Source organism: Globicephala melas, chromosome 1, assembly GCF_963455315.2.
Source record: "Globicephala melas chromosome 1, mGloMel1.2, whole genome shotgun sequence".
NCBI lineage: Eukaryota > Metazoa > Chordata > Mammalia > Artiodactyla > Delphinidae > Globicephala > Globicephala melas.
The window spans coordinates 171,004,854-171,031,958 of record NC_083314.1 but is presented as its reverse complement, the minus strand read 5'-3'; the positions used below and the strand labels follow the sequence as shown (position 1 = coordinate 171,031,958).

The window sequence follows — 27,105 nt, the reverse complement described above, 5'->3', positions numbered from 1 at the left end:
CATTTATTCATTATTTACCAAACATTTTTGAGGGCTGGCAGAGTGCCAGGAAATTAGGTAAAAGGAGACAACAGTGAATAAGATAAGGCCCCTGCCTGCTCATGGCCTAATGGTTTAGTTAGCACAGATACAGATGATTCCAATATGTATGCTTTAAATACCAAGTGTAATGGGAATAATTGGTGCCTGGGGTTGTCAGCGAAGCTTTCAGAGCCGAGATCTAGGCTAGTCCTTGAAGAAAAGGAGTTTGGCAAACAGAGACGGGAACCACTGAATCTGCAGAGTCATAGAGGTGGGAAGGGACACAAGGACAGTGTTGGCAAAAGGTACAGTTCGTGGTGGAAAGGAGAGTGGGACTTGACAGGTAGGTTGGATGATCAGGAAAGCTGTTCTAGGCAAGGGGAACAGCCTGAGCAGAGTCACAGAGACCAGAAATCATGGTACCTGCATGCGCAATACTAAGTAATTTAGTCTAGCTTCAGCATAAGGTGTGTGACAGAAGTTGTGATTATTTATTTTATTTTATTATTATTGTTAAAGTATTTTCTTTTTAAAAAAAGTTTTGGCTGCGTGTGTCTTTGTTGCTGCGCCCAGGCTTTCTCTAGTTGTGGCGAGCGGGGGCTACTCTTTGCTGCCATGCGCAGGCTCCTCATCGCAGTGGCTTCTCTTGTTGCGGAGCATGGGCCCTAGGTGTGCGGGCTTCAGTAGTTGCAGCACGCAGGCTCAGTAGTTGTGGCACACATGCTCTAGGGCGTGTGGGCTTCAGTAGTTGTGGCGCGTGGGCTGAGTAGTTGTGGCCCATGGGCTCTGGAGCACAGGCTCAGTAGCTGCGGCACACAGGCTTAGTTGCTCCACAGCACGTGGGATCTTCCCAGACCGGGGATCGAACGTGTGTCCCTTGCATTGGCAGGCGGATTCTTGCACCACTGTTCTACCAGGGAAGTCCCGTGATGGTTAATTTTGTATGTCAACTTGACTGGGCCATGGGGTGCTGAGATATTTGGTCAAACATTATTTTGGATGTGTCTGGATGATATTAATATCTGAGTAGAGAAGATTGCACTCCCTAATGTGGTGGGCCTTGTCCAATCAGTTGAAGGCCTAAATAGAACAAAAAGCTGACCCACCCTTGAGTAAGGAAGACTTTTTCCTGGCTTTGGACTCAAACTGAAACATTGACTTTTCCTGGGTCTTAAGCCTGCTGGCCACTGGACTGCAACTGAAACATTGGCTCTTCTGGTTCTTAGGCTGTCGGACTTGGACTGGAACTATACCAGTTCCTGGGTCTCCAGCTTGCCAACTCACCCTGCAGATCTTGGGACTTATCAGCCTCCATAGTTGTGTGATAAATTGTGTATAATAAATCTCTTCAGGTAGATAGATAGATACCTAATAGGAAATATAGATAAATACTATAGATATAGGTAGATGTAGATCTCTATCTATTTATCTATCTATCTAATCTCCTATTGGTTCTGTTTCTCTGGAGAACTCTGACTAATACAGAACGGAAAGGGAAATAACTTTGAAAAGGCAAGTTGGTGCCAGATCATGGAGGACATAGAATACCTGGCTAAAGGACTTTGAATTTTATTTTGAAGGCAAAGGAGAAAACACGGTTTCCTGAACTGGGAAGTGACCTAATAAGAATTGAGATCCAGGGAATTCCCTGGTAGTCTGGTGGTTAGGACTTTGGGCTTCCACTGCAGGGAGAAGAGGGAATTTATTGGCTAATATGACTGAAAATTGAAGCAAGAATGGATCCAAGGGCTCAAACAATGCTCCTAGGACTTGGTTTCACTGTCCCATCTCTCAGCTCTGTTTTGCCCTCTGTCTTGGACTCATTCTCAGGTAGTCTCTTGCCTTACAGTGGGAAGATGGCCACCAGCAGTGTCATGAGTACATCCTGCCCTCAAAAGATAGATTCATTCAACTGGACAGTGCTGACCAAAGGCTCAGAATTGACCTAAGACTCAGTGGTTCTCATTGTGTCATACGCCCATTGCTGAGATGCTGTGGCAAGAGGGCTCTCTAAAATGCTGATTGGCCAAGCATGGGTCACATGTCTATCCCTGCAACTAGGGGTAGACATCTCCTCTAGAGCCACAGGGATTGAGAACTGGGGGAAGGGTTGCCCCAGGAGAAGTGGAAGTGCTGTTACCAAAGGAAGAAGGAACAGACCCTGGGCTGGTAACCACAGGGGAAGGAGGCCTGGAGACCCACAGGCTGCGCCTTCTGCCAATATGAAGCAGCTGCAGCCAGTGGTGTTGTGGGGAAGGGGCACTAGGAGGTGTGGGGGTCTGGGCTGGCAGCAGGGGAAGGTGTAGACTGGGGTCAAATAGTAACACTATTGCCTTGGGCGCTGTGAAAATGTTGGGGAGGGTCCTTCTGACAAAAACCTGACAACACGATAGACAAAGTGCTAAGTGAGTCCTTGTCTTCAGAATAAAGGCAGGAAAAGCCAAGTGGGTTGGGTGACACCTCATGAGATATTGCTGCTGAGGGAAAGGGCAGACACTGTCTGGGGACACTGATGGAATTGTGAGATGGGATGGAGGAAAGGTCACTGCCAACTGGTCTTGCAGGGGGAGAAATCAACCAGTTTTCCCTCAAGTTTAAGAAATTAAGCTCATGCATTTTTACAAGAGTCAAAAATTTACAGTAGAGGGCTTCCCTGGTGGCGCAGTGGTTGAGAGTCCGCCTGCCGATGCAGGGGACACGGGTTCGTGCCCCGGTCCGGGAAGATCCCACATGCCGCGGAGCGGCTGGGCCCGTGGGCCACGGCCGCTGGGCCTGCGCGTCCAGAGCCTGTGCTCCGCAGCGGGAGAGGCCACAACAGTGAGAGGCCTACGTACCACAAAAAAAAAAAAAAAAAAAAAAAATTACAGTAGCCAAAGATAACCTAAATTCCAACAGTAGGAGATTGATTGAATAAACATTGTAATGCCCATATAATAGAATGCAGCCTTTAAAAATGATGCTTTATTTGACATGGAAAGATGCTCACAATGTAGTTTTGAGAGAGAAATGCAGAGTACAATCTTTGTGCAACAAATGTGCATACATGTATCTATATCTATGAATATCTGGAAAGGTGTACACCAAAATATTAATAGTTGGCATCACTAGGGGTAGGACTACAGTTGAAGCTTATCTTCTGATTTCTTTGCAATAAACCTGCTAGGTAGTATGTAGGTGAACTAGAGCCAGCCTCTTGGGTTCAAGTCCCAGCTCTGCTACTGCCTGGCTCGGTGACGTTGGGTAAGTCCTTAACACCTTCATGCATCAATAAGTGGGGGTAATAGTTCTTAACTTATAGGGTGGTTATGAATTTTACATTACCTACTATTACGTGCAAACCTGTTAGCACCATACCTGTAGTAAATACTCAAAAAATGTAGTTATTCTTCTTGTGTAATTAAAAAGTCCAAAAGAAAATATGACTATTAAGTATATTGGAAATAGGTGTTTTTCTTGGCCAAATAACTGTGGTAGTTATCAATAAACGAACTATTATTAAGATAAGCTATTTCCCTCTAACACTGGGAAACATCTGAGAAAAGACAGAGAAGTTTCCTATTCTCCCGAAGTTTGCACACTAGCCGGAAAGACACATGATAAACAGGTGCTGTGTGGATAGGATGATCAGGAAGGCAGTGACATTTGAAGGCTGAAAGCCAAAGGAAGGGCTGAAGAGGAGGAAGCCAGGAGAACGGGTGAGTGCAAGGCCTTTCGGTGGGGAGGAAGTCTCTAAACCAAAAGACGACCTATGTGGTTGGAGCGAGGGATAGTGGGTTGTTGGCAGAGATGAGAAGCGAGCCCTCAGCTCTCACGCCAAGGCGGAGTGAATACAGGCCTGGGGAGTCAGGAGGCCGTCCACTTGTAGTGTGATCTCGGGCAAGTCACTGCCCCTGTTTGAGTAGCCACTGTCTTCTCTGCAAAATCGGGATGATAAAACTTTGTAAGGTTGCAAGTATCAAAAGACATGTTAGTGGAAGCGCTTCGCAAACGACCGTTTATAGCATTATTACAAATTCCGCGGAACCAGTGGAGAATTACCGACACCAGCCACCAACTAGCAAGCGGCGCTGGCTGGCGCGTGCGCGTTAGGCGGCCAGAACCCGGGCAGGGGATGAGTTCAGGCCCCGCCCGGAACCGCTCTGCCTCTTTTCGCCTCCCGGTCCCTCCCTTTTCCGCGGGCACCCAATCGTGCGTGTCCTGCGTGCTGACGTCAGGCGCGTGCCCCTGTCCGGCAGCTGAGGAGACCCCGCGCACTGCTGCCAACGCCCCGGCGGAGGAGCTGAGGTGAGTGCGGGGCCCGAGGCTCCCCGCGGGAGCGGCCTCCCCACAGTCCGGTCCCCGCCGCGCTGCCCCCGGCCTTTCCCCGTCCGGGAGGGGGACACCCCATCTCTGGGATCCCTGGAAGCCTGGGATCGTGGGGCGCGCGCGGTGGGGGTGGGGTGCCGGGCTCGCGCGGCGCCGTCCGGGCTCGCGCGGGTCCAGGTTCTGTCGGGGGACGGAGCGGAGGGGGTCGCGGAGGGCAAGGCTGGGGGGGGCACAGGTCAGGCAAGAGGTGTGCGGCCGGGACGCCGGGGCAGGGCCGAGGGCGCGGCCGGGGCCGGGCTGTCACCTGGCAGCGGCGGAAGGAAAGGGTCACACCCATCCCGACCGCCCTGCTCCCCTCCCCCCGGCGCCGCGGACCCCTAGGGCGGGCGGCGGTCCGGGGCGCCTTGGACCGCGGAGCGGCTGGCGGGCGCCTGGGGTGCGCGGTGTGGCGGTGACCCGGACTCCCTGGCCGGGTCTGCCCCCCGCGCCCCGGCTTCGACTTCCTGCTTCGCCGGGCGCCGCCGCGGACATTTTGCGGCGAGCGGGGGGAGGGGAGCGGACTGCGAGCGCGGCGGGGAAGTGGCGGCCGGGCGGCGCGCGGCTCGCTGACGGCCCGGGGCTTTGCTTGCCGCGCGCCTTCCTCAGCGGTCCCGCAGCCCGACGCCTTGTCCCGCGGGGTGGGCCTGGTCACCGCTTCTTCGGTCTCCTTTATTCCTGCCTTAGGTCGAGTTCCTAATACCATTTACATTTCCTTCTCCAACTCGCCCTGCCTATTCAGCTGAAGCTTCCCTTTCAGGGAGTTACCTAACCACCTCCCGAAACTGTCGTTCTGCCGTTTGCCTAATTCCTCTCTTTAGGGGGAAATTTTCTTTGTTCGTTTTTTTTTTTTTTTTTTTTGTCCTCCCCTTTAAGTCCAAGAGAAATGCAGTGGGGAAGATTACGTCATCGCAATATAAGGGGTGAGAGTTTTTAACTCCTACAAGTCAGGGACTCACTAAATTAAGACAGCATTTTGTTGGCTCGGTTGGGTCACCCAGTATCAGATCCTGCCTGTTTCCCAACTCATCGTATTCAGAGATAATCTTTTGAAAGCCTGGCCATCTCATATGCATCTAAAAGCCAGGAAGGTTTAAAATCTCAAGATGAGCTTGTGCCAGGAAATAAAGCGTAAGACAACACTTGCGTAGGCAGTAACTTTAAAGATCCCTTTGAGTACTGGAATGAAGTTAATTTATTTGTGGAAGCATTTCTTTGGTCCAGATTGTTTCACTTCTCCCATATGACTTACTGATTCAGAGTATGTACCGAAGTCTACACTCGTGCAGTATTGTGGCAAGGGTATGGTGAAAAGAGAATCAGTTCATTTTACACCTAATCTTTGCTTGCTAGTCACTTTAATTTTGTAATTAAAAACGGGTTTTGGTTTTTTTAACCAAAAAAACTTGAGTAACATTTTCAGACTTTGGGGATCACAGTATTTGTTCTCCAGAATGTTAGGTACATCCAGGGTACTGTAGCACAGAAAAATGTTAGCATTGTAAAGCCAAAGAGATCCAACTGTGTAATGCATTGTTATAAGGAAAGTTCATGTTGAAACAAATATTTTCTTATTGTTTCTCCTTATTTGTATAGAGAGAACAGATAGCTCGTTAAGAAACACTTAAAAGAAGTGGTAGGTTTAAATCAGCTTTCTGTAGTGTGTAGGTGTTGGTAGACAAGACCCAGAAGGTGTCACAGCCTCTTAAAATTTTTGCACGTAATAACTGACACCTGTACTCAGTTGAACTTAATTTTTTGGCAGTCTGAGGCAGGTGTTACAGCCTAGGGTAGTCAGGGGCTAAAATCAAATATTGGTGAGATTCTTTTAAAGTCCACCAAGCCCAAATCTTGACTTTTTTGTAACTTCAAGATTTGTTTTCTTTTATTTGGATACTTTTTCCACTTATAATTTTGTGGTATATTATAGAAGCATTTCCAGTTATTTTAAAAATGGTTACACTAATAAAATGTTTTGATCCAAGAAGTGTTGCATTTGGAAAACTTTGAAGTACAATTTATTGTGTTGCCTGTCTGGGAGTAGTACTTATAGCCATTCTTGGAAGTAAAAGTCATATTGTACTTTATTTGTAGATATATTTTAAATGCATGTATCATTTTAGGGTCTTTTTTGAGAGGACAAAGAACGCTTAATGAGGAACACTTCAGGCTACAGAGCTTCCTCTGCTGGGGAAGGAGGGGTTAATATTTTGTTAACTTATGTCCCATAAATAGATCTGTATATTCTCCTATATTAAAGGGCTTCATTCTAGGCTTTCAATATTCAGTATTCTCTTCCAAGTCTATTAGTTTCTCCCACTAGAATGTAAGTCTATGAAGGCAGGGCTTTTGACCTAGTATGGTCACCCCTGTATCCCTGGCACCTAGAATAGTGCCAGACTTATGATGTGTCTCAAGAAATGTTTGTCAAATGAATGAATGTGATGTCTGAAGGTTAATATTTTCACTTTCTGCATATTCTGTAGGCCTGTGTACTGTGTTTCCTGGGACCTCTTTTGTGCTTGGTCAGCCATATTCATATTTGGGCTCATTGAAGTGATGATTACTCATCTACTTTTGTTTGACCATATCCATCTGTTTAGTCCTATATCTTCTGCAGCTGTACTGTCTGAACAGTTAACCATTGCTTAGAAAATCTTTTCTGATGACCAGTTCTTATTCTCCTAAAAATTATTCAGACTTTAATGTTTGTTTCCTTCCTGTATTTCTTTGTTTGAAATAGCAGTTTAATTTTTCCATTTCTTCCCCTCAACTCAACAGTATCAAATACCTGGTCATGTTATGCTTTGTCCCTTACGTTTCTACTTTTAGTTACTCATCCCTTCAGTCCAAAATATTTTTGCTAAAGCAATTTTCATTACTTGTCATTTCAGGTATGTCTGCCACTGCTGCTATTATAAGTCCTGGGTGTCAGAACTCTTCGTTAGTAATCGCCCCTGGGATATTGGTCTCAAACTGCTTATTCCATGAAGTGAAACCCCATTTTTGCCACTGAAGTGGTCTCCCATTAAAAAAAAATTTAAAAAAAGTGTTTTTCAACTATTTAGCTATTATGCTGAAGTCCAGAACAATTTCTAATATAGCAAAATACTACATATTGTTAAGTCATGGTGTTCACCAAGCCTCAGTGGTCAGTCACCTGAAGAGAACCTCTGTTGCTCACTCTGTTCTTTAACACTTTACACTTTTAACACTTGCATCATTTTCTCTAAGAGTAAGCCATTTGGATTTGCTGTTTTAATTCTGTTGTTGTATGTTCTTGGGAGAGACACTGTTAGAATAGGGATTAAAAGTGTACACTGTGGAACTAGACTGTTTGGATTTAAATCCTGGCTCTGGCATTTATTAGTTACATGCAATCTGAGTAAAGTCTTTGTCACTCAGTTTACCTTCTGTAGAACAGGGCTGGCAATAGTTTCTGCCACACAGTGTTAGGAGAATCAGTTAACCTAAGTGAAGTACTTAAGACATTTCACTGGCACATAGTAAGTGCTCTGTAGGTGTTTGCCCTTGTTATTATTACAGCCTCTCAATGCCCCCACCTTTCAGAAGTTATCTGCGTTTCTCTCAAACATCAACAGTTTAATAACCATCCCCCCGCAGATTAATCTCATGAAACCATAAAAATTAAATGAGGTGAGGATTGGTGTCTGCTCTAAATTTTTTTATTTTTTTTTTTGCGGTACGCGGGCCTCTCACTGCCGTGGCCTCTCCAGTTGCAGAGCACAGGCTCCAGACGCGCAGGCTCAGCGGCCATGGCTCACGGGCCCAGCCGATCCGCGGCATGTGGGATCTTCCGGGGCACGAACCCTTGTCCCCTGCATCGGCAGGCGGACTCTCAACCACTGCGCCACCAGGGAAGCCCCTGCTCTAAATTTTTATCCATTATCTTAACCAGTGTCATGGAAGTAGGGGTGTCAAGTATGCAGTATGTAGTCTGTGGACCAGGAGCGTAAGCATCAGCTTGGAGCTCCTTAGAAATACCAGGCTCCATCCCAGTCCTACTGAATCAGAATCTGAATTTTAACAAAATCCCCAAGTGATTTTTATGCACATTGATGTTTGAAGCACCCTCTTTAAGACTGCTGGATTTCACAAAAAGCGTTGAGTGCTTTATTTTTGTTTTTCCCCCACTTAAGTATAACCTGGTCTCTTTCAGGCAGCGTATCAGAATTTATTGCAAGGATTGTAATCAGGAAGTGAATGTGAAACCTATTTGGCTTTTAGAGGAATGAATTATAGTTTCTTGCCTGTTGTGTAGAATCGCCTCATGTCTGTGTTCATTATCAGGAACTAATGTGTTGTTTAGTTACTAAAGAGTCATTACCCACTTAATAATAACTAAATAATCCTAAATTCTAGTTTTAGAACTGCTTGAACTTGAGTTCAGTTACATGTTTGAACGCAGTGACTTTTTATGGAAAACTAATTGTTACGAAGAGCATATGATTAGGATCGTTCACATGATTGTTGGTTATGAAAACAGGTGAAATTCAAAGTTGGCATTTAGCTGATCAAATGTAAAAAATGTTTTCAGCTTTTTTTTTTACTAAAATAAACCATATCTCCAATCTCAAGGGAAAATGTTTAAAAAAAATTATTTATTTATTTATTTTTGGCTGTGTTGGGTCTTCGTTGCTGTGCGTGGCCTTTCTCTAGTTGCAGCAAGAGGGGGCTACTCTTCATTGCGGTGCACCGGCTTCTCACTGTGGTTGCTTCTCTTGTTGTGGAGCATGGCCTCTAGGCCCGTGGGCTTCAGTAGTTGCAGCACAAGGGCTCAGTCGTTGTGGCTTGTGGGCTCTAGAAGGCAGGCTCAGTAGTTGTGGCGCATGGGCTTAGTTGCTCCGTGGCATGTGGGGTCTTCCTGGACCAGGACTCGAACCCATGTCACCTGCACTGGCAGGCGGATTCTTAACCACTGTACTACCAGGGAAGTCCCAAGGGAAAATGCTAATAACTAAAATCTAGTCTTAATATAGCTACCATCCTGAAAAAATTATTGCTACTTTTAAAGGACTTGATTGAATTTTTCTTTTTTCTTACACTATTTGATGTAGCAGTGTATGCTCTAGAGCAATGTTTCCTAACCCTTTTCAAATCAAGGCAGACGGAAAAATATTGTATGCTACATTGGAGTAAATGGATAAGACTATTCTTGGCTTGCTAGAGGTGCTGCAGCCCCAGGAGAGCTGGGGGATCAATGTCTCAGAGAACACCTGTGTCCATTCTCTGTGTCCCAAATGGCAATATGAAGCTGTCTACTGTTGGATATTAAGCCACAGCCATTGTTTTCAGCTAAAAAGGTGATCACTTTTTGTTACTCCTTGTGTAAACAGAAGAGATTGAGAATAACAGATCAAATGAAACCAGAGGGAGAAATGGAGGTGGAGTGAAAGAATACCATGTTAATTAGTGTTAAAGAGGATGAGATGATAAATTTTGTAGAAGAAATCATAAGCAAGATTTCAGCTACAATCCATTTGCTTTGTTGGTAGGCAATTTAAGGATATTTGTAATTTTTTTTTTTTGGTTTGCTTTTAAATCTGTTTAAAAGCAGATGAAGAGGAGTAGGAAGTGAAAGAATAAAGTTTCTTAACAAAGAATCATTGTTATGTGTGGTTTCAAGGATTTTCATTCCTAATACAACTTCACTATAGTTACTAGTATTTGTTTCACCAGCTGAATGGTATTTGAGAGGAGCTCAATTTTAGAATCTTCTGAAGTGGAATTAAACCGTCTATATCACTTGTTACTTTGCCAGAGAACTATATTTTTATTGTGAAGTTTAAGATTAACAGTAAGATTTAAAAATAAACTTAGATTTTAAAATGCAAATTTTCATTTATCAGATAATTAGGAACGAATGGATAGTTCCTGTGAATATTAGAGTGCTGGGGTTTAAATCAATATCTAATACCCTCATTTGTTTCAGAAAGTGTACATATAGTATACATACTACAAAATATAAGCTATGAAAATGTTTGAATTATTTTAGGTCATATGATTTATTTGTTCATAAGGCCAAAGGGAATGTTAGTTCATCCTAAGAGTTTATAATAATCAGTGGAGATGGGGATAAGGGATAATTTAAATTTTAAGAGTAATGCCGGTATTGTTTCTCTGGTGTGTTTCAGAATACCTGGAAGAGATTTCCATGGGGGTAGGTATCAAATAAATTGGAAACCCTACATATTGTATCCCCATCTTGGAAATTCATGATGTGTGTAAGTTTATTAAAGGTTCATAGAAGTTAGATCGTCAGAGAATCTGTTTAATTCAGTGTTTTTTTTGTTTTTTTTTTTGGCTGCACCATGCGGCGTATGAGATCTTCCGTGACCAGGGATGGAATCTGCACCCCCTTCATTGGGAGTGCGGAGTCTTAACCCACTGGACCGCCAGGGAAGTCCTAATTCAGTGTTTCTTAAACTTGTTTGATGACGGCCCTGCCTCCCCCACCCATGGAACACCCTGTAAAGCTTTGAGAAAGTGAACTGGGAGATGCTGGTGTCTCGTGGCTTGTTAATCTCTGTTAGGTTCAGGGGCTGTTGGTGTGGCTTTGCTATGGGTAGAAAAATGGGATAATTTTTCTCAAGTTACTGAGGCACGTGAAAGGTAAAGACTTCAGCAGAGGCCATAGATTATCTATTCTTCCTGTGGCCTAAACCCCACTCAAGAGCTATTGTAAAGAAATTGCTAATATATAGTTCCTTGGGATGGAATTTAGCATTTTACATATAAAACCCATCTTTGGGGTGTCTGTGGGGGAGTAACTCCATCTCAACTTAAAAATGGGGAAGGTATTGGAAGGGAAAAGCAGACCATTATTAGGGACTGGGGAAGTGATTGTCCAGTGGCTGCAAAGGAAATTTCTGAAATGGAGTCACTGTCTCCCGTTTCCTTTGTTCTTGGATCAGTGATCCTAGTTTAGGTATTTATTGTTTTCCAGTATTCTGAAAAGCTTGCAGTAATTTCAAAGCCATTTTTTTAAAGCTCTGAAAGTCATATAATTTTTAACTGTTTTATTTGCGATCCAAAGAATTTCTATGTTAAAAAAAATAATTGTTAATGTACATGAGAAGTTTTTTAGGAGTTTGTGGTAGTAATCTGTAAGTTTTTTGTATTTTATAATTTGACATATTTCCTTTTCTTGTCATACATACTGCCCAATCCAGTTCTCCCTCACAAGAATAAAAACTCACCCCAGATCCCATCTTTTACATTAATTTTTTTTTCCTGGTTGCATGTGTTACATGGAAATGAAGATGTATTTGCCTTAAAACTTGTCCTTGGTTCTAGTTAAATCAGAGCCAGGAACAGAAAAATCATTTTACTTATTATTGGATAGTTATCTGAGAGAGGTGGGGGTATGGGGAAAAGACATCATTTTGTGTATCATGATTGGGGTTAAGGACTTAGGTTGGGCTGTCTTAGTTCTTTTTAAAAAATTATTGTTTTTTGGTAATTTAGTAATTTTTCTTCAGGAGCAAGATTAATTCATGTCTTGGATGTGACACATATGTTGAAAATACGAAAGTTTGTTTTCTGTTGGCACGTTCTTTACCTCTGCTACTTTCAGTTGGAGAAATTGGTATAATTTCTGCTCTTATAAAAAAATCTGTCTCGCACTCTGCCTCTCTTTTTTTAAATACGAAGATGAGATGATTCTTTACAAATATTAAAACACACACTCTAAAAAAAGAAACCTAAGACATAGAAGCAGCTTTTAAAATAGAACTAATCAATGGCAAAGATTTTTTGAAGATGCAGATTCTGGAGATAACTTTTTGGCAATTATGTGATTCCTTAAGTTCATTATACACTATTTTTTTTTAACATCTTTATTGGGGTATAATTGCTTTACAATGGTGTGTTAGTTTCTGCTTTATAACAAAGTGAATCAGTTATACATATATTCCCATATCTCTTCCCTCTTGCGTCTCCCTCCCTCCCACCCTCCCTATCCCACCCCTCCAGGCAGTCACAAAGCACCGGGCTGATCTGCCTGTGCTATTATACACTATTTTAATTGATTTAAATCTGAGTGAATTGTTCCAAAATTAGAAGCATGTTTTAATTATAAAATGACAATGTAAGATTGGGTACATTAACTGTGTCACTCTGATATAGTTGCAAACACAATGTGATACACATACTTTGTGGGGATCCTGCTGCTTCTAGGAAAGTATCGTTTTTTTGCTAGTTTAAAAATTGGTAGAGGGACTTCCCTTGTGGCCAAGTGATTAAGACTCTGTGCTTCCACTGCAAGGGGTGAGGGTTCAATCCCTGGTCAGGGAAGTAAGATCCTGCATGCCATGAGGCCAAAAAAAAAAAAAAAGTCTGTAGAATTGTGCATTACTGGAACAGAATAGAGAATAGAGTTGCTAGAGATGATACAGGGTGTTTATTCCCAAAAATGATGCTGGGTGGCTATTAAACACTTGCTGTTAACTACTTTAGCTAATTCAGACTGTGGAAGTGACTTAAGCTTTAGGAATAGAATCCTTCTCTCTCAGAGGGTATTAAATTTTGTTTTGTTTTGTTTTGTTTTGATCCAGATAGTAATAGATGAGGGTTTAGGAGATTAGAGGACCCACTAACGGGTATATTATGAGTCCAAAGAACAAGTGTTTTTGACTTGCTGCATCTCTAACCCATACTATTTTATTAATTTGTGAATTCAGCAACCCTTTGTGTGCAAAGTCACTGTTCTAGGTATTGGGGATATAGCAGTGAATACAGTAGACCAAAACAGATCTCTGTCCCCATGAAATCGACATACTAATGTGTGCGTTGGAGATAAGTGTTTGACTAAAAATGAAGAAGGAGAGGCAGGGTACAGTGCAGTGCTTCTGGGTTTGTAGAACTTGGGTTGCAATTTAAAATAAGGTAGTCAGAGGAGTTCTCAACTGCAGAATGACATTTGAGCAAAGATCTGTAGGGGATGTGACTGAATGAGTCATCCAGGGAAGAGCATTATGGATAGAGGGAATTACTGTAGTCACTCTTGATCAGTGACAGGTACTGTTTTGCTTAATTTTATATGAAGTCTTTAAAAATAGACATTAAACAAATGTATTCCATGATACATCTGGAATATCATTATAGGAACTTAGCTTCTCGAAATACGGCGTATGTATATAATTTCCATAGAAACAATTGATAATCAAGGTAGAAGTTTGTGCTTTGATGGTGTTGTCTTTGGCTGCAAAGTGTGCTTTAAAAGGCAGATTTGTTGCCAACACATATTGGTGGTTTTTCAGTCTTTGCAACTCTTATCTTTGTTGTTTTTGTTTCTCTTGATCTCTTTTAGTGAATAGAACTATATTGTTACTCACTGCTATGCAGCCTGCAGTCATGCCAGCTGTACTGCATTGGCATAGAATTTAGTGCAAATGTTATAGCATCTCTTATTCTTTGTCAAGTTATTTCTTCAAGCACACAGTTGAATGCTTCTGTAGAAGTTCACCCCGTTAACAGATTTTACATCAAAATTGGTAGACTGCTTTGATTCAGAATCTTGGTAATCTGGTTTAAAAATGGCTTGTAGTTTGTAAACTAGATTGTATGATGATCTGAATGTAGGTACCTCTGCCTCATTAGATATAACAAACTCTAAATGATCATGTTAGTTTTGTAGTTGGCATCTCACCTGGTAACCTGTTCAAAGAAAGGTTCTCAGTTTGTCACTCATTTTACTGTGTGTGTGTTGTCTAGGTAATATAGTAACTTTTTTTTTTTCCTGCAAACGTATGCTTGTATGTGGGATTTCTGATACAGACTGGCACGTGATTTCATCCTTGATAGACTTAGGACCACAGGAGTGCTTTAAGAATTTTCTGAGCAGATGATGATTTGAGCTGAGATCTGAAGGATGAGAAGTCAACAGCGTTAGGAGCAGGGGAAGGCATATTTGGCATGTATAAAGACCTGCAGGCAGGACAGGGCTCGGCATGCTTGAGGAATATAATGAGACTTGTGTGGCTAGAGCATGGTGAGTGTTAGGCATAGGAGTATGAAATATGAGATTTAAGATCTAAGAAGGGCCTTGCTATGGAAGTTCAGAGAAGTTGGGCAGTTTTTTTTTTTTAATATTATTTATTTGGCTGCACTGGGTCTTAGCTGTGGCACGTGGGAGCTTTTAGTTGCGGCATGTGGGATCTATTTCCCTGACCAGGGATCGAACGTGGGCCCCCTGCATTGGGAATGTGTAGTCTTATCCCCTGGACCACCAGGGAAGTCCCCATTTGGGCAGTTTTTGATAGCTGGAATAGTTAGGGAAGGTGTTTCAGTTAAGGTGGGATTTGGGGGTGGTAAGTTAGGATAGAAATAGGATGAGTTGTAAGGCTAGACATCCAAGGTTTGGAGAGATGATATGATGTGGATAAAGGCATAGACATTGAGATAAGCACCAAACCATATTGGATAATTTAAATAGTGTCAGACAGTTGGCAGTTGATTAGGTGGGCCAAGTAAGACGCATACTTAGTTGTGCAATTTCAGTCCTATTCCCCAGGTTGTCAAGACCTCAGAGCTGTGGCAGATTGAGGCTTGAGATTTGGGATGTGTGAAATGCTCTATCTCTTGTTATCCGATCTTTTGCGGGAAACTGAGGGGAGGTTTGAGTGTGTTTTAAAATCTCCTTGCCCTTTCTTAAGAGAACAGAATTATGTTGCCCTTAATTAAGAGACCAGAATGGGAAAATTGCCTATAAGGGTGTCAGTATTAGTAATACTATTAAGGAAGAATATGGGGGGGGGTGATGCTTATTTGGTTATTGTCTGTATATGCCACTTTGGATTGTTGCCCCAAAAGGACATGAGCTTTGTTCCAGGCAGAGGGGGATATGGCTATGTATAGGACAATGCTTGCCACTTATTAGGTGCCTAATAAAGGTTTGTTGACTGAATGAATAAATCTACAAGTCTTGAATATTTTGAGGGAAAATCTTATTGTAATATCTATTCTCTTCTAATCAGATACTTAGTACTCTTATACATTATTGCATACTCTTCAGTTCTTCCAAATTGTTTTGAAATATTACATTCACAAGTTATATAGCTTATGTAGGTATTTACTAATTGAACTACCAATTTTTTTTGGTCACAAAGACAATATAAAATGATTACTTTGGCTAGCATCCCTTAGTTTTTGCCAATTTGAAGAAGGAAAACTCAGCATGGTAGTAAAAATAAGGACTCACGTTCTTATTGGATCAGACATTTCGGAATGAAGTCATTTTCAGAAATGAAGCTGACTCAGCAAACTTCTAGCCCTGCTGAAAACATCTTTTACCACATAGAATCATAATCTTTCATTTTATAAGTGCTACTGTCAGCACTCTTTTCCCTGACAGTCGCTTCATTTTTGTGGTCTCAAGGACCCATAGAACCTTAATTTGACACCCGCTTCTCTACTCTTTCATGTAGGTTGTGGTTTCACAGTATTTATCAGTTTCTTTCACAAGTGACAGAAAATGGAAGAATTGAATAATTGCTTTAATGAGTGCCTAATGTTTGCCTTTCATCACTTTGCATATGTTAATGCATTTAATTGGCAGCTGGAGATATTAGGAATTTTGCAACCATTTTGTGGGAGAGAGATACATGAAGAATTGGAGATGTTTTTGCCCAAAGATACTTTTGTTTTATGAAACATCTGGAAAGTACATTTAGGGGAGGGGAGAAAAACCCAGTATCTTTCCCAAAAAGCAAAGGCTGCAGTAGTGTTATCACTTACATTCTGCCCAAGTTTACTTCCCTGATTTCTTTGACTATATTTTGGTGAAATATCTACCAATTTTGCATATATTTGCCAGTCTCACGTTAAAAAATCAACAAAAAATCAACAACAGGGCTCTTGGACATGTACTATGGAGACTTTGTCCTTTAACTTTCTATAATGACTTAATTCTAGAGGTAAGTGGAATTTTTGGGGTAAATAAGCTTACAGCTATTTAAGGATAGGAAAGAACAAAATAAGGTTTGGTTTTTGAAAAGTTAAAAATTTTATTAGCCTTATTTAAAGCAAAACGAGTGAATACTTAATTTCTTATTTTTATTTTACCACCTTTTTTAAAAAATTAATTTTTTTGGCTGCGTTGGGTCTTTGTTGCTGTGCGCAGGCTTTCTCTAGTTGTGGTGAGCGGGGGCTACTCTTTGTTGTAGTGTGCGAGCTTCTCACTGTGGTGGCTTCTCTTGTTGCGGAGCACGGGCTCTAGGTGCTCAGGCTTCAGTAGTTGTGGCACATGGGCTCAGTAGTTGTGGCACATGGGCTCAGTAGCTGTGGCACACAGGCTTAGTTGCTCCTCGGCATGTGGGATCTTCCCGGACCAGGGATCAAACCCGTGTCTCCTTCACTGGCAGGAGGATCCACTGTGCCACCAGGGAAGTCCCTACCACCTTTCTTGATGATAGGATTCTGGCCTTCACTAATTTCTTCCTGTTAGAATAGACACCTAGAAGATGGAACATAAACAATTGAAACAGCCAATCAGCTCCTAGGGAACATGTGCTGGCTTGAGTGAGGAGGACAAGGCGCAAAAAAATGTTAATTATTTCAGGAGGATTTTCTATAAAGAAAACTTCTGGGTAATAAATGAAATATTTGAGACCTGGTGTTCTTACCTAGCCTCTACTCTAATAATTCTAAGAAACCATCTAACTGCTCTATTATTTACTTATACAACTTAAATCCACAACAAAATCATTATGTCTCACAAAGCTCAATCAATTAAGTAAACAGGTTTGGGAATTTTATTTTACTCTCCTTACAAGCTAATATGTTAGCCTGATATTGTTTTATGGCTGCTGGCAGAAGACATGAGACTCTAGGGTCAGAGACAAAGAATTTAATTAAGCCACAGCCAGCAGCAGGAGATCAGTGTGTTGTGTGCTGCTTCCCCTTATCCCTAAGACTTCCATGTGGGAGATGCAGTGGGTTTGTGTCATAGCTGAGGAACACCGAGCTTGGGGAACCTACTATTTAATAGCATGCAGAAGGCAACCCTGCTCTTTGTCCCAGAGGGAGACATTACTGTATCCTTCAAGGTTGTTTGCTGCAAACACAACCCTATGACATGGCCTGGGTAGAGTGGTCAGAGCCTTGCATTCTTAGCATACCTAGCAAGATGGGTAGGACCACAAGAGACCTATGGGGTCTCTTCCAACACAGGGTTGTCTACTTTTTAATAATTGAAAGTTATTTTATAGAATTCCAATTTTAACTTATTTTTCCAATTGGAATGCATACATTTATTATTCGAAACGGAGGCAAACTACTTGATTATATTAAGCTTCTTTTGGATTTTTATTAGGGCAAATACGTTTGAGCAGTAGTTGAATTGCTTTGACTTTTTTTTTTTAAATAAACTTATTTATTTATTTATGGCTGCGTTTGGTCTTCATTGCTGCGTGCGGGCTTTCTCTAGTTGTGGTGAGCGGGGGCTACTCTTCGTTGCGGTGTACGGGCTTCTCATTGCGGTGGCTTCTCTTGTTGGGGAGCACGGGCTCTAGGTTTGCGGGCTTCAGTAGTTGTGGCATGCGGGCTTCAGTAGTTGTGGCTCGAGGACTCTAGAGCACAGGTTCAGTAGTTGTGGTGCACGGGCTTTGTTGCTCCGCGGCATGTGGGATCTTCCCAGACCAGGGAGCAAACCCTTGTCCCGTGCACTGGCAGGCGGAATGAGTGCCAAAGTTTTCTAAGATTATTTCCTATTTACTGAGGACTCTGAAAACAAATTATGAAGTTCAAAAAGAACTGTCTTTATGTGGCTTGTTCTGTTATTTGCCTGAATTCTGAAGAGTTGGGAAAGAATGTCAGGATACATGAGTGTTAACTGTCTGGCATAGGGGCAAGTCCTTTGCATTTAGACCAGAATATCTGCAAAATGATGGGATTTAGTTAGTTCATTAAGGGATATTCCAATTCGGAAAAAAAAATCTTATTCTTTATTTTGTTTTTTTAAAGTAATATTGGGTGAACTCTTAAATTTTGGTTCTCATAAATTTTTTTGAAGCTAAATGTTTATTTCAAGGTTTAAAAACATTCTTCTTACAGTGTATTGCTTGTTTTGGGGGAGAAAGGTAACTATGGTGGAGGTGTAATGACAGCAAAAGGTTATATAAACCATATTCTCTAAAGTGACTGGATTTGATAGGAGAGACAGGTGATGCCGATTTTATTTATTCTGTTTAATCCTTTAACCAGACCAGCTGTTTCATTGGATAGGTAAGGAAGGCTTGTTATTCAGGGTTGTTACTCTCTTGATTCTCCATATCTCTTTCCTGTATCCTAAGTATGAAAATGGATTACTTCAGGGGGAAATGTGTTTCAAATGAAAAGAGCATTACTTTGAGTGTATTTTGTGTTAGTGTGAATGTAGTGTCTTTTTCCGACATCACTTCTGTCAATTCCATTGTAACACTAATTCTCAGAGTTAGTGTAGACCCCACAGCTTAAGGGCTCAGCCCCACAAAACTGCCTCCACTTCAGGCACCAGCTGCAGATGGGGTACCCAGGCTATCCACCCTTCTGCATGGCTGATGGCAAATTTGGGGTATGGAGTACGTGTCCTCCCCAGGCAGGCACTCTCCAGCACGACGTGTTGACTAACTTGGAAGCTCTCTAAATCTTGTTCGCCAGTTTTCACAGAGCTCAATCTCCAGTGCTCCCCTCCCCGTCCTCTCTTCCTGAGGTTGGCAGGTAGGGCTGAAAGTTCTAACGCTCTCATCACTTGGTCTTTCTGGTGAGCAGTCCCATCCCAAGGCTATCCAGAGGCCCCATCCTAAGTCATTATTAGGAAGGGGCTCATTATGAATGACAAAAGGTACTGCTACCATTTAGGGGAATTGCAAGGGTTTTAGGAGCTCTGTGGAATCCTGGACAAAGACCAAACACTTATTTTCACCACAGTGAATACCAAAAATTGGATGCGGCTTTTATTCACACTGTTTACTGTTAATATTTGACATCTTTTTATAAGGGATATAATAGTCTGATTGAGAATGTACATTTTTTGCAAAACAAGCTTATTAGCAAATACCTAACCCCCAAATCTTTTCATATGCTCTTTGTGCCTTGTGCCTAGAATGAACTGTGGGGCATGGGAAGATAGGGCATCTGTAGCTGGGAGCGTTTTCCCTTCCCCACAGACAAATCCTTTTCCTCAGGGATTGCATTGTTTGGTGGAGTTTAGTTGGCATCCAGCCAATAATAATAATGATACTAAGAGTTCCATAGCCTCTTTAAATCCAGAGCTCAAGAATCCCAGAAAACTAAAGGGGCTTTGGTTTTGAGATTCTCAAAGGATAATTTGGACCTCCAAAGCATTTAAGAATGTAGGAGATAATGGTTTTGGTGTGGCTGTCAGGAGGAGTGATAGGTATTGGGAAGGAGTGTGGAAGATCCACCTTATTTCACAATTTATCTTCCTTATGATTGGCAGAATCATTTTTTATGCCTTAAGTTGCTCAACACCAACCAATTCCAAGTTCTGGTACAAATGAACTTCATTATTAAAATAAATAGTGCTTAGTTATTGGTGCAGAATAACTTTTCTAGCCACTCTGGATAGCAGAATGGTACATTGGTACTACATAGCCTCTTTGCTGTTATAGTGATTTGACGTTGTTTAAATAGGAAGTTAACATAAGGAATTACAAATATGTCTGGCTTAGTTTCCTCCATGTTGTTGAAGCTGGCATTGTATATATTGCAAGAACAAAGTCTCTCCCCTGGCCCCCCTACTCCCTCCCCATCTGTGGGTCATCTGGTGACCTTTCAGTACATGAAATTATTAATAATACATGTCAGATGCTTTGCAGAATAATCCTAATTAAATTGGAACTTGACTCTGAAATGACCACCTTTGTAGTGATAGCTCTAAATTTGACTACATTTGTAGTAAAGACAATGAGTACTATAAAAGTACCTTTACTCATTTAAGAGTAGGTGCAAACATTTACTAAGCATTTACCAGAGGCCAGGCACTGTTTTGAATTCCTTACATATATTATCTTATTCAATCAACTTACCCTATGAGAAAAGTATTACTATTTTCATTTTTGAGATAAGGGAGAACTGAGCAGTTATACAGCTTGCCTAAGGTCACATAGCTAGAGTGGTAGAGCCAATCTGACTCCTGAACCAGTGCTCTTACTTAACTGGGGATCCACAACCAGTTTCTGATAGATTGCTGAACTGTCGGGTGAGGAAGCATAAGAAATGGAAGATTTGTGGGTATATAGATAGAAAGGGGAAGAGTGAACTCTCTCTTAAAAATTCTCTCTTCTCGCTTCCCTTCTCCCCAATAAGATTGAGTGGTTGTCTGCAGGGTGAAGAAATAGGAAATGAACTTAACCCCTGTTTCTTGCTTCTTCCTCTGCCTTCCTCTTCCCAGTCTGGCAACTGTCATAGGTATATACTTGCCTCTCCATTTGTAGTGATCATATTTGTTTTGATTAATGTCACTTCTTAGGAGAAAGTAGTATAGTATAGAATTTTGGAGCAGAGCCTTGACAGACTGTTTGGGTTTAAATTCCAGTTCTGCCATTTACGGGCTCAGTAATCTTGGTCTATTTGCTTAACTTCGCTGAGCCCTACTTTTCTTACCTGTGAAATGGGGACAGTATAGTACATATCTCAGAGTTGAGAGGACAAAATGTATGAATATGTGTAATATGTTTAGAACAGTATGTGGCATATAGTAAGTGCTATATAAGTATTGCCACTGGCACTATTATTTGAGAACACTTGGGTTGAACCAGTTTTTTTTTTTTTTGCGGTGCGCGGACCTCTCACTGTTGTGGCCTCTCCCGTTGCGGAGCACAGGCTCTGGACGCGCAGGCTCAGCGGCCATGGCTCACGGGCCTAGCAGCTCCGCGGAATGTGGGATCTTCCCGGACCGGGGCACGAACCCTTGTCCCCTGCATCGGCAGGCGGACTCTCAACCACTGTGCCACCAGGGAAGCCCTGAGCCAGTTTTAAAGCACCTCTGAAGTATCTTGGTTCGTGATCTCTCAGTATACAACATGAGTTTTTCATTACTAAATATGTAAAGTGCCTGGTTGATACAGATAATTCACAGTGATAATTTGGATTCTACTTTTAAGAAACTCACTTCTGGGTGATCTAAATGTCAGTAGTGTTTATCTTAGTTTAGATTCTTTTGTTACTGGTATTTTTTGTCTTGTTATCATATAGGGCAGTGGTTCTCAAACTTCACTGTGCATTAGAATTTCATAGGAAGTGTTGCGCTCTGATCTATTAGATTTGGGGTGAGGGCCCAGGAATCTGAATTGTTAACAGACTCATTTCAGGTAATTCTGACTCTGGTTGTCCGAAGTGATAGTTTTGGAATTGCTGATGTAGAGGCTGAATTCAAGCCTAACAGGAAAAAGAGATTATAAAAAATATTATCAATAACAATGTGAACATTAATAAACAGAAACCTCATTTAAGATGGAGTCAGATGACCAGAAGGGGGAGCTCTCACACCCTACCACTAGACTTCAGTTGTAGACCTGAGAAGTACCTTTGTATCTCCAATAGGGAGAAGGTAAAATAACTGGCTGTTTTATTGTTTTAGGTTAACAACTGTCACATTTTCAGTAGTTTGCATGTAGGCAGTGATAATTAATAAACTAAAAAAGCATTTAATTTGGTGTTTAAAGATAGTGATAGGGTCTATTCCAATACCTAAATTATATTGTTAACACCTGTTAAGTAGCTTGGTTTTAGGGACTGCTCTGTAAATACAGGGAAATGCAGGAAATACAGGAAAAAAATAATACGGGAGTCTTCAAGTGAAGAAGGAATACTTGGGTGAATTTCTTGTTTTTTGTGTCATTAGCTAAATAGCAGCAAATATATTCAGTTCATTTTAGCCTATGTTTTTGGTGCACCTGCTTTGTGCAAAGTGTGAGAAGTTTTGATTAGGTAATAGTCCACCAAAGAGAGAAGAAAGTGCAGTGCAAGTTTTGATCCTCTGGACGAAAATAGGTATGGTGGGATTGACTTAACTGGCACAGTTGGTAGAGGAATTCATGTATATTGAGTATGTGCTAGGAGCCAGGTCCTTTTATACTACTTAGTCTTTATAACTTTGCAAGGTGTTGGTGTAAATTATAATTAGTTTGTTTTACAAATGAGAAAATTGAGGCAAAAAGAGATTAAGAAACTTGCGTAGGTCACTAGTAAGTGCTGAGCAGAGGTTAAAACCCAGGGTTTTCCTGACTTCAGAGTTAGGAAAATTATTATTGTTATGTATTTAGTTTCTGTAGTTCGGAAAGTCTTCCCAGCTTTACTAAGCAGGACATGCAAGAAGGGCCTGATTGGCTTGGGCGCTGTTTCTCCTGCTGAGAAAAGATCCAGACTTCTGAAAGTTCTCAAAGTAGTAATGTTAGTGATCTTGCCAAACTGTTTGCGGACCACATTTCTCTCACAAGAGTTCTAGTCACCCATTATCGTTCATTGGAAAAGCTTAAAGATCTTCCTCAGAAAGTTTGGCATTTAGTTGTAGTGATTTTGCTCTTAAGAATGCAGAGAGGTTTTGGGACTTCCTTGGCGGCCCAGTGGTTAAGACTTTGCCTTCCAATGCAAGGGGTGCAGGTTCGATCCCTGGTCAGGGAGCTAAGATCCCACATGCCTCATGATCAAAAAACCAAAACATAAAACAGAACAATATTGTGACATTCAATACAGCTTGTGATAGTTGTGACTTAACCATGTGGCAGTCATATTCATGTCTTTAATTATGGAAACTTTTTGTTTTCAATTTCTTCTTCCTTATTTCCTAGAGAATTTTAATGAAACTTGCAGGAAATGGTAGCTCTTCCTTCACTAGAAGTTTCAAGTTTATAAATGGCCTGATGATTTTGTATTTGCTAGGTAGTATGGGTTACAAGTCTTAAAAGTGAATACCATAGGTAGACCGAAGATAAGGATCTTCATATTTAGGGATGACAATTGATTTTAACCATAGTTAAAATTTAATAATAGCATTTATTTTATGTGTTTTTAAGACAAAGTCTCAAAAGTGGTCAAGTTTACTGTAAAGTTACTTGATAAATCCAAATATTATTATAATTTTATTGATTCTAAGACTTTTTCTCTTAACATTTAACACCTCTAAATTTAGGATGTATTTTAAAAATTGTTGTCTTCTTAGCATCCGTGAAATATAGTAATTAGGATTCAGTTCTGCTGCTGTAACAGAGAAGTCCAAAATAATAGGGGCTTAATGAAAGAGAAGTTTCTTTCTCATGTAAAAGTCTTGGAAGGCAATACAGGGCTGGCCCTTCCTATTGTGTTACTCATCCTTAGCATGTAATTTCTGTCTTCTGGTTCAGTGTGACTGCTTCAGCTTCCATTATCATGTCTGCATTCCAGCCTAAAGGCCGGGATAGGAGAAACTATTCCCCTTGTTTTTAAGGCTAGTCTTGAAAATTGCATCCATCGCTTCCATTCCCATTTGCCAGAACTTGGTCACATCTAGCTGCAAAAGAATTTAGGAAATGTAGTCTTTACTAAGAGCCATATGCTTCAGTAAAATTCTGTTACTAAAGAAGAGAGGAAGAATTGGAAGACCGCTAGCAGTGTCTGCCACAGTGATCAAACCTTACTTTCTGTCCAGTGCTTATGATTAAACTCTGTAAAAAAAAATTGCCCCATAATAATGGTCATGAGAAATAGAAGATACAGGAACTGAACTTGAAACTGATTTTTAGGCACCTGGAAAATATTCTGTAGGATGATCAGAACTCTCTCTGCTTACCTTTCTTTTCTTTACTCTGAATTGGAAAGAAATTTTACAGAAGACCTTGTTTCTTAGTAGAATATTATCCTGTTTTTCAGAGGTGGACTGAGGAACCATGAGAAGACAGCTATTCCTGTTTTCTCTTCTTTTATTATTAAGTAAAAGACATTCTTCTAGAATAATTCTCTAGAACTAATTTAGTGCTTGGTTTAGTGTGATTATTTTGATAGGTAATTTGATTTAGTTTAGGGATTAAGATCCTTAACCTAGTATGAGTACTCCTCTAGTGCATTACAGGGAAAATGTAGTCAAGATGGTTTTGATGAGGAACAGGAGAATGTATATTTCCTGTAGGTTACTCACTTGTATATACAGAGATTTTTTTTTCTTTTTTTTTTGAAATTAATTAATTTTTGGCTGCATTGGGTCTTTGTTGCTGCACGTGGGCTTTCTCTAGTTGTGGCGAGCGGGGGCTACTCTTCGTTGCGGTGCGCAGGCTTCTCATTGTGGTGGCTTCTCTTGTTGCGGAGCACAGGCTCTAGGTGTGCAGGGCTTCAGTAGTTGTGGCACATGGGCTCAGTAGTTGTGGCTCGTGGGCTCTAGAGTGCAGGCTTCGTAGTTGTGGCGCATGGCCTTAGTTGCTCCGCTGCATGTAGGATCTTCCCGGACCAGGGCTTGAACCTGTGTCCCCTGCATTGACAGGCGGATTCTTAACCACTGTTCCACCAAGGAAGCCCTGATACAGAGGTGTTAACAGACTTATAAGTCATGATTAAGAGTTGTGAAGGTTACTGTACGATCATATAGGTCTGGCATCCAATCCACAGTTAGATGGTTCTGTGACATTTTTATGTTTAATAAGGTGGCAGCTTTAGCTAACAAGAAATTGTAATCCCTCAGAATTATAATTGAAAAAGGATTTTATCTTAAAATATAGGTATAGAGGGTGTGGTGTTTCTTCTTTATTCTTCCAGAAAAACTGTTATAATTTTTCATTGACTCTAAGATGTCATATATCCCAATTTCGTAGATGTCAAAATGTGGGGGAAAATGGCTGGTAACAAGGGTAAGGAACCTTCGGTAAAGATACGTTCTGATTTTAGAAATGTTTAAGTGTAAAAACAAGCATTCAGAATTGAAATGTAGTAAATCCTTGGCACATTTGTAATCAATAGCTTCTTAGAATGGAGGACTACAGTAAGAGAAGCTAAAGTAATTGTATCTGTTTGTAAGTTAGAATGCTTTAGAGTGATCTGACTTTTTCATTATAAAAATCTAGGTTTTGACCTCTTCATGCCATGAATATTGAATTAGTAACTAGGCAACTTGGCGCTAAAAGAGCTACTGAGACCAGGGATCACCCTGATCTTTGTCCCGTCCCTCATGTTGCTCATCTATTACAGACGGGAGGTGGTGGTGCTCTGCTGCTTATTGGTTATAGCCTGAGTAACTATAGCTCTAAGGTTGGGTAAATGGACCATTCATTGAAGCAGTGGTCTTTGTATTGCAGTCTAGTACACATATACCTGTACACACACATGTGTGGGCATGTACAACTGAAGGAAAAGTTGCACAAATTAACTTGACACACTACGTGGGATTCATTTTCAAATAGCCTCTTCTCTTTCATTATAAAAAGACATGCTGCTCTTTATGCTACTTTTGATTTTTTAAAAAACACTTATGTCGAAAACAACCGGGCTTCCCTGGTGGCGCAGTGGTTGAGAATCTGCCTGCCAATGCAGGGGACACGGGTTCGAGCCCTGGTCTGGGAAGATCCCACATGCCGCGGAGCATCTAGGCCCGTGAGCCACAACTACTGAGCCTGTGAGTCTGGAGCCTGTGCTCCGCAACGTGATAGTGAGAGGCCCGCACACCGCAATGAAGAGTGGCCCTCACTTGCCCCAAATGGAGAAAGCCCTCACACAGAAACGAAGACCCAACACAGCCAAAAATAAATAAATAAATTAATTAATTAAAAAAAGAAAAAAGAAAACAGCCAAGGATCAGAAACTTAGAAAATTGACTCTTATTTGAAAGTCACTATTTCTCTTTTTAGGTTCTTTTAGCCCTAGTAGTTGGGTTGCTGGTTCTGTTATTGCTCTGAATGAGAGAGCCTGTTGCTAATTGAAGGAAAAAAACACATGTATAAGTACAAATAATTAACAGAAATATCTTTAATCCTTTTGTAGGTCATCATCAAATTTGAAATATTTAAAGTGGATACAAAACTGTTTCAGCAATGCAGACAATTAAGTGCGTTGTTGTGGGCGATGGTGCCGTTGGTAAAACATGTCTCCTGATATCCTACACAACAAACAAATTTCCTTCTGAGTATGTACCGACTGTAAGTATAAAGCTTCCATCTATTAGTGAAATATATTATAATTTGATATCCTTTTGAAAACTTTATGTACTGAAATTTTTCTGTTGTCTGCCTTTGTTTCCTGTTTTTAAAGATCTTGACTTATCATGGGTAAATTATATACACTTTAAAATTAAACAGCTGAAAAATCAGTGGAAAGTCAGAAGGGGTGATACAAGGGTTTGCAAGAAGTGCTGGGAGGCAAAACTCCAATAGACAAGATTCTAAAGAGTGGTGGTCTCAGTCTGGAGAAGTATGCCCTACATTTTGGAAAGAGGTGATTTTTTTTGATATCTTGGCCAATGATTAATCAGTGCTTGGAGATCTTCTGGGATGATTTTGGGGGTCTTGTAACTTCAGGGAAAGTAGTATGTGTCTCCACTTATTCTCCTTAGGGAATAGAAGGAAAGCTTATGGAGCTGTTGTCCTAGCAGTAATGGAGCTCCAGACTGGTTTTTAGAGGCACAGAAGACCTGTTTTTCTTATGAGTACATCAACAGAAGAAGCCTTTGGGGATTCTCTCCCACAAATGCTTTTTATCAGCTCCTTGGAAGAGTAGAGAGGGAAAATGGGAATAACAAAGATACTGAAGTGAGAGAGACAGTTA

At 41.2% G+C, this 27,105-nt stretch overlaps 1 protein-coding gene across 4 annotated transcripts in view; it reads left to right on the top strand.

The window, feature by feature from the left end:
- Positions 1 to 4,202: 4,202 nt before the first annotated feature.
- Positions 4,203 to 27,105, top strand: part of CDC42 (cell division cycle 42) — a 41,393-nt gene continuing 18,490 nt past the window's right edge. For 2 of the 4 annotated variants that reach the window (XM_070045809.1, XM_060309891.1), the window contains exons 1-2: positions 4,203 to 4,305; positions 26,326 to 26,480. In XM_070045809.1, the coding sequence (XP_069901910.1) occupies positions 26,376 to 26,480 (105 nt within the window). In that variant the 5' untranslated portion in view covers positions 4,203 to 4,305; positions 26,326 to 26,375. Of the gene's footprint in view, positions 4,306 to 4,907; positions 5,286 to 5,471; positions 5,494 to 26,325; positions 26,481 to 27,105 lie in introns of those variants that run through there. The other 2 variants (XM_060309874.2, XM_060309894.2) reach the window with 2 other exon arrangements.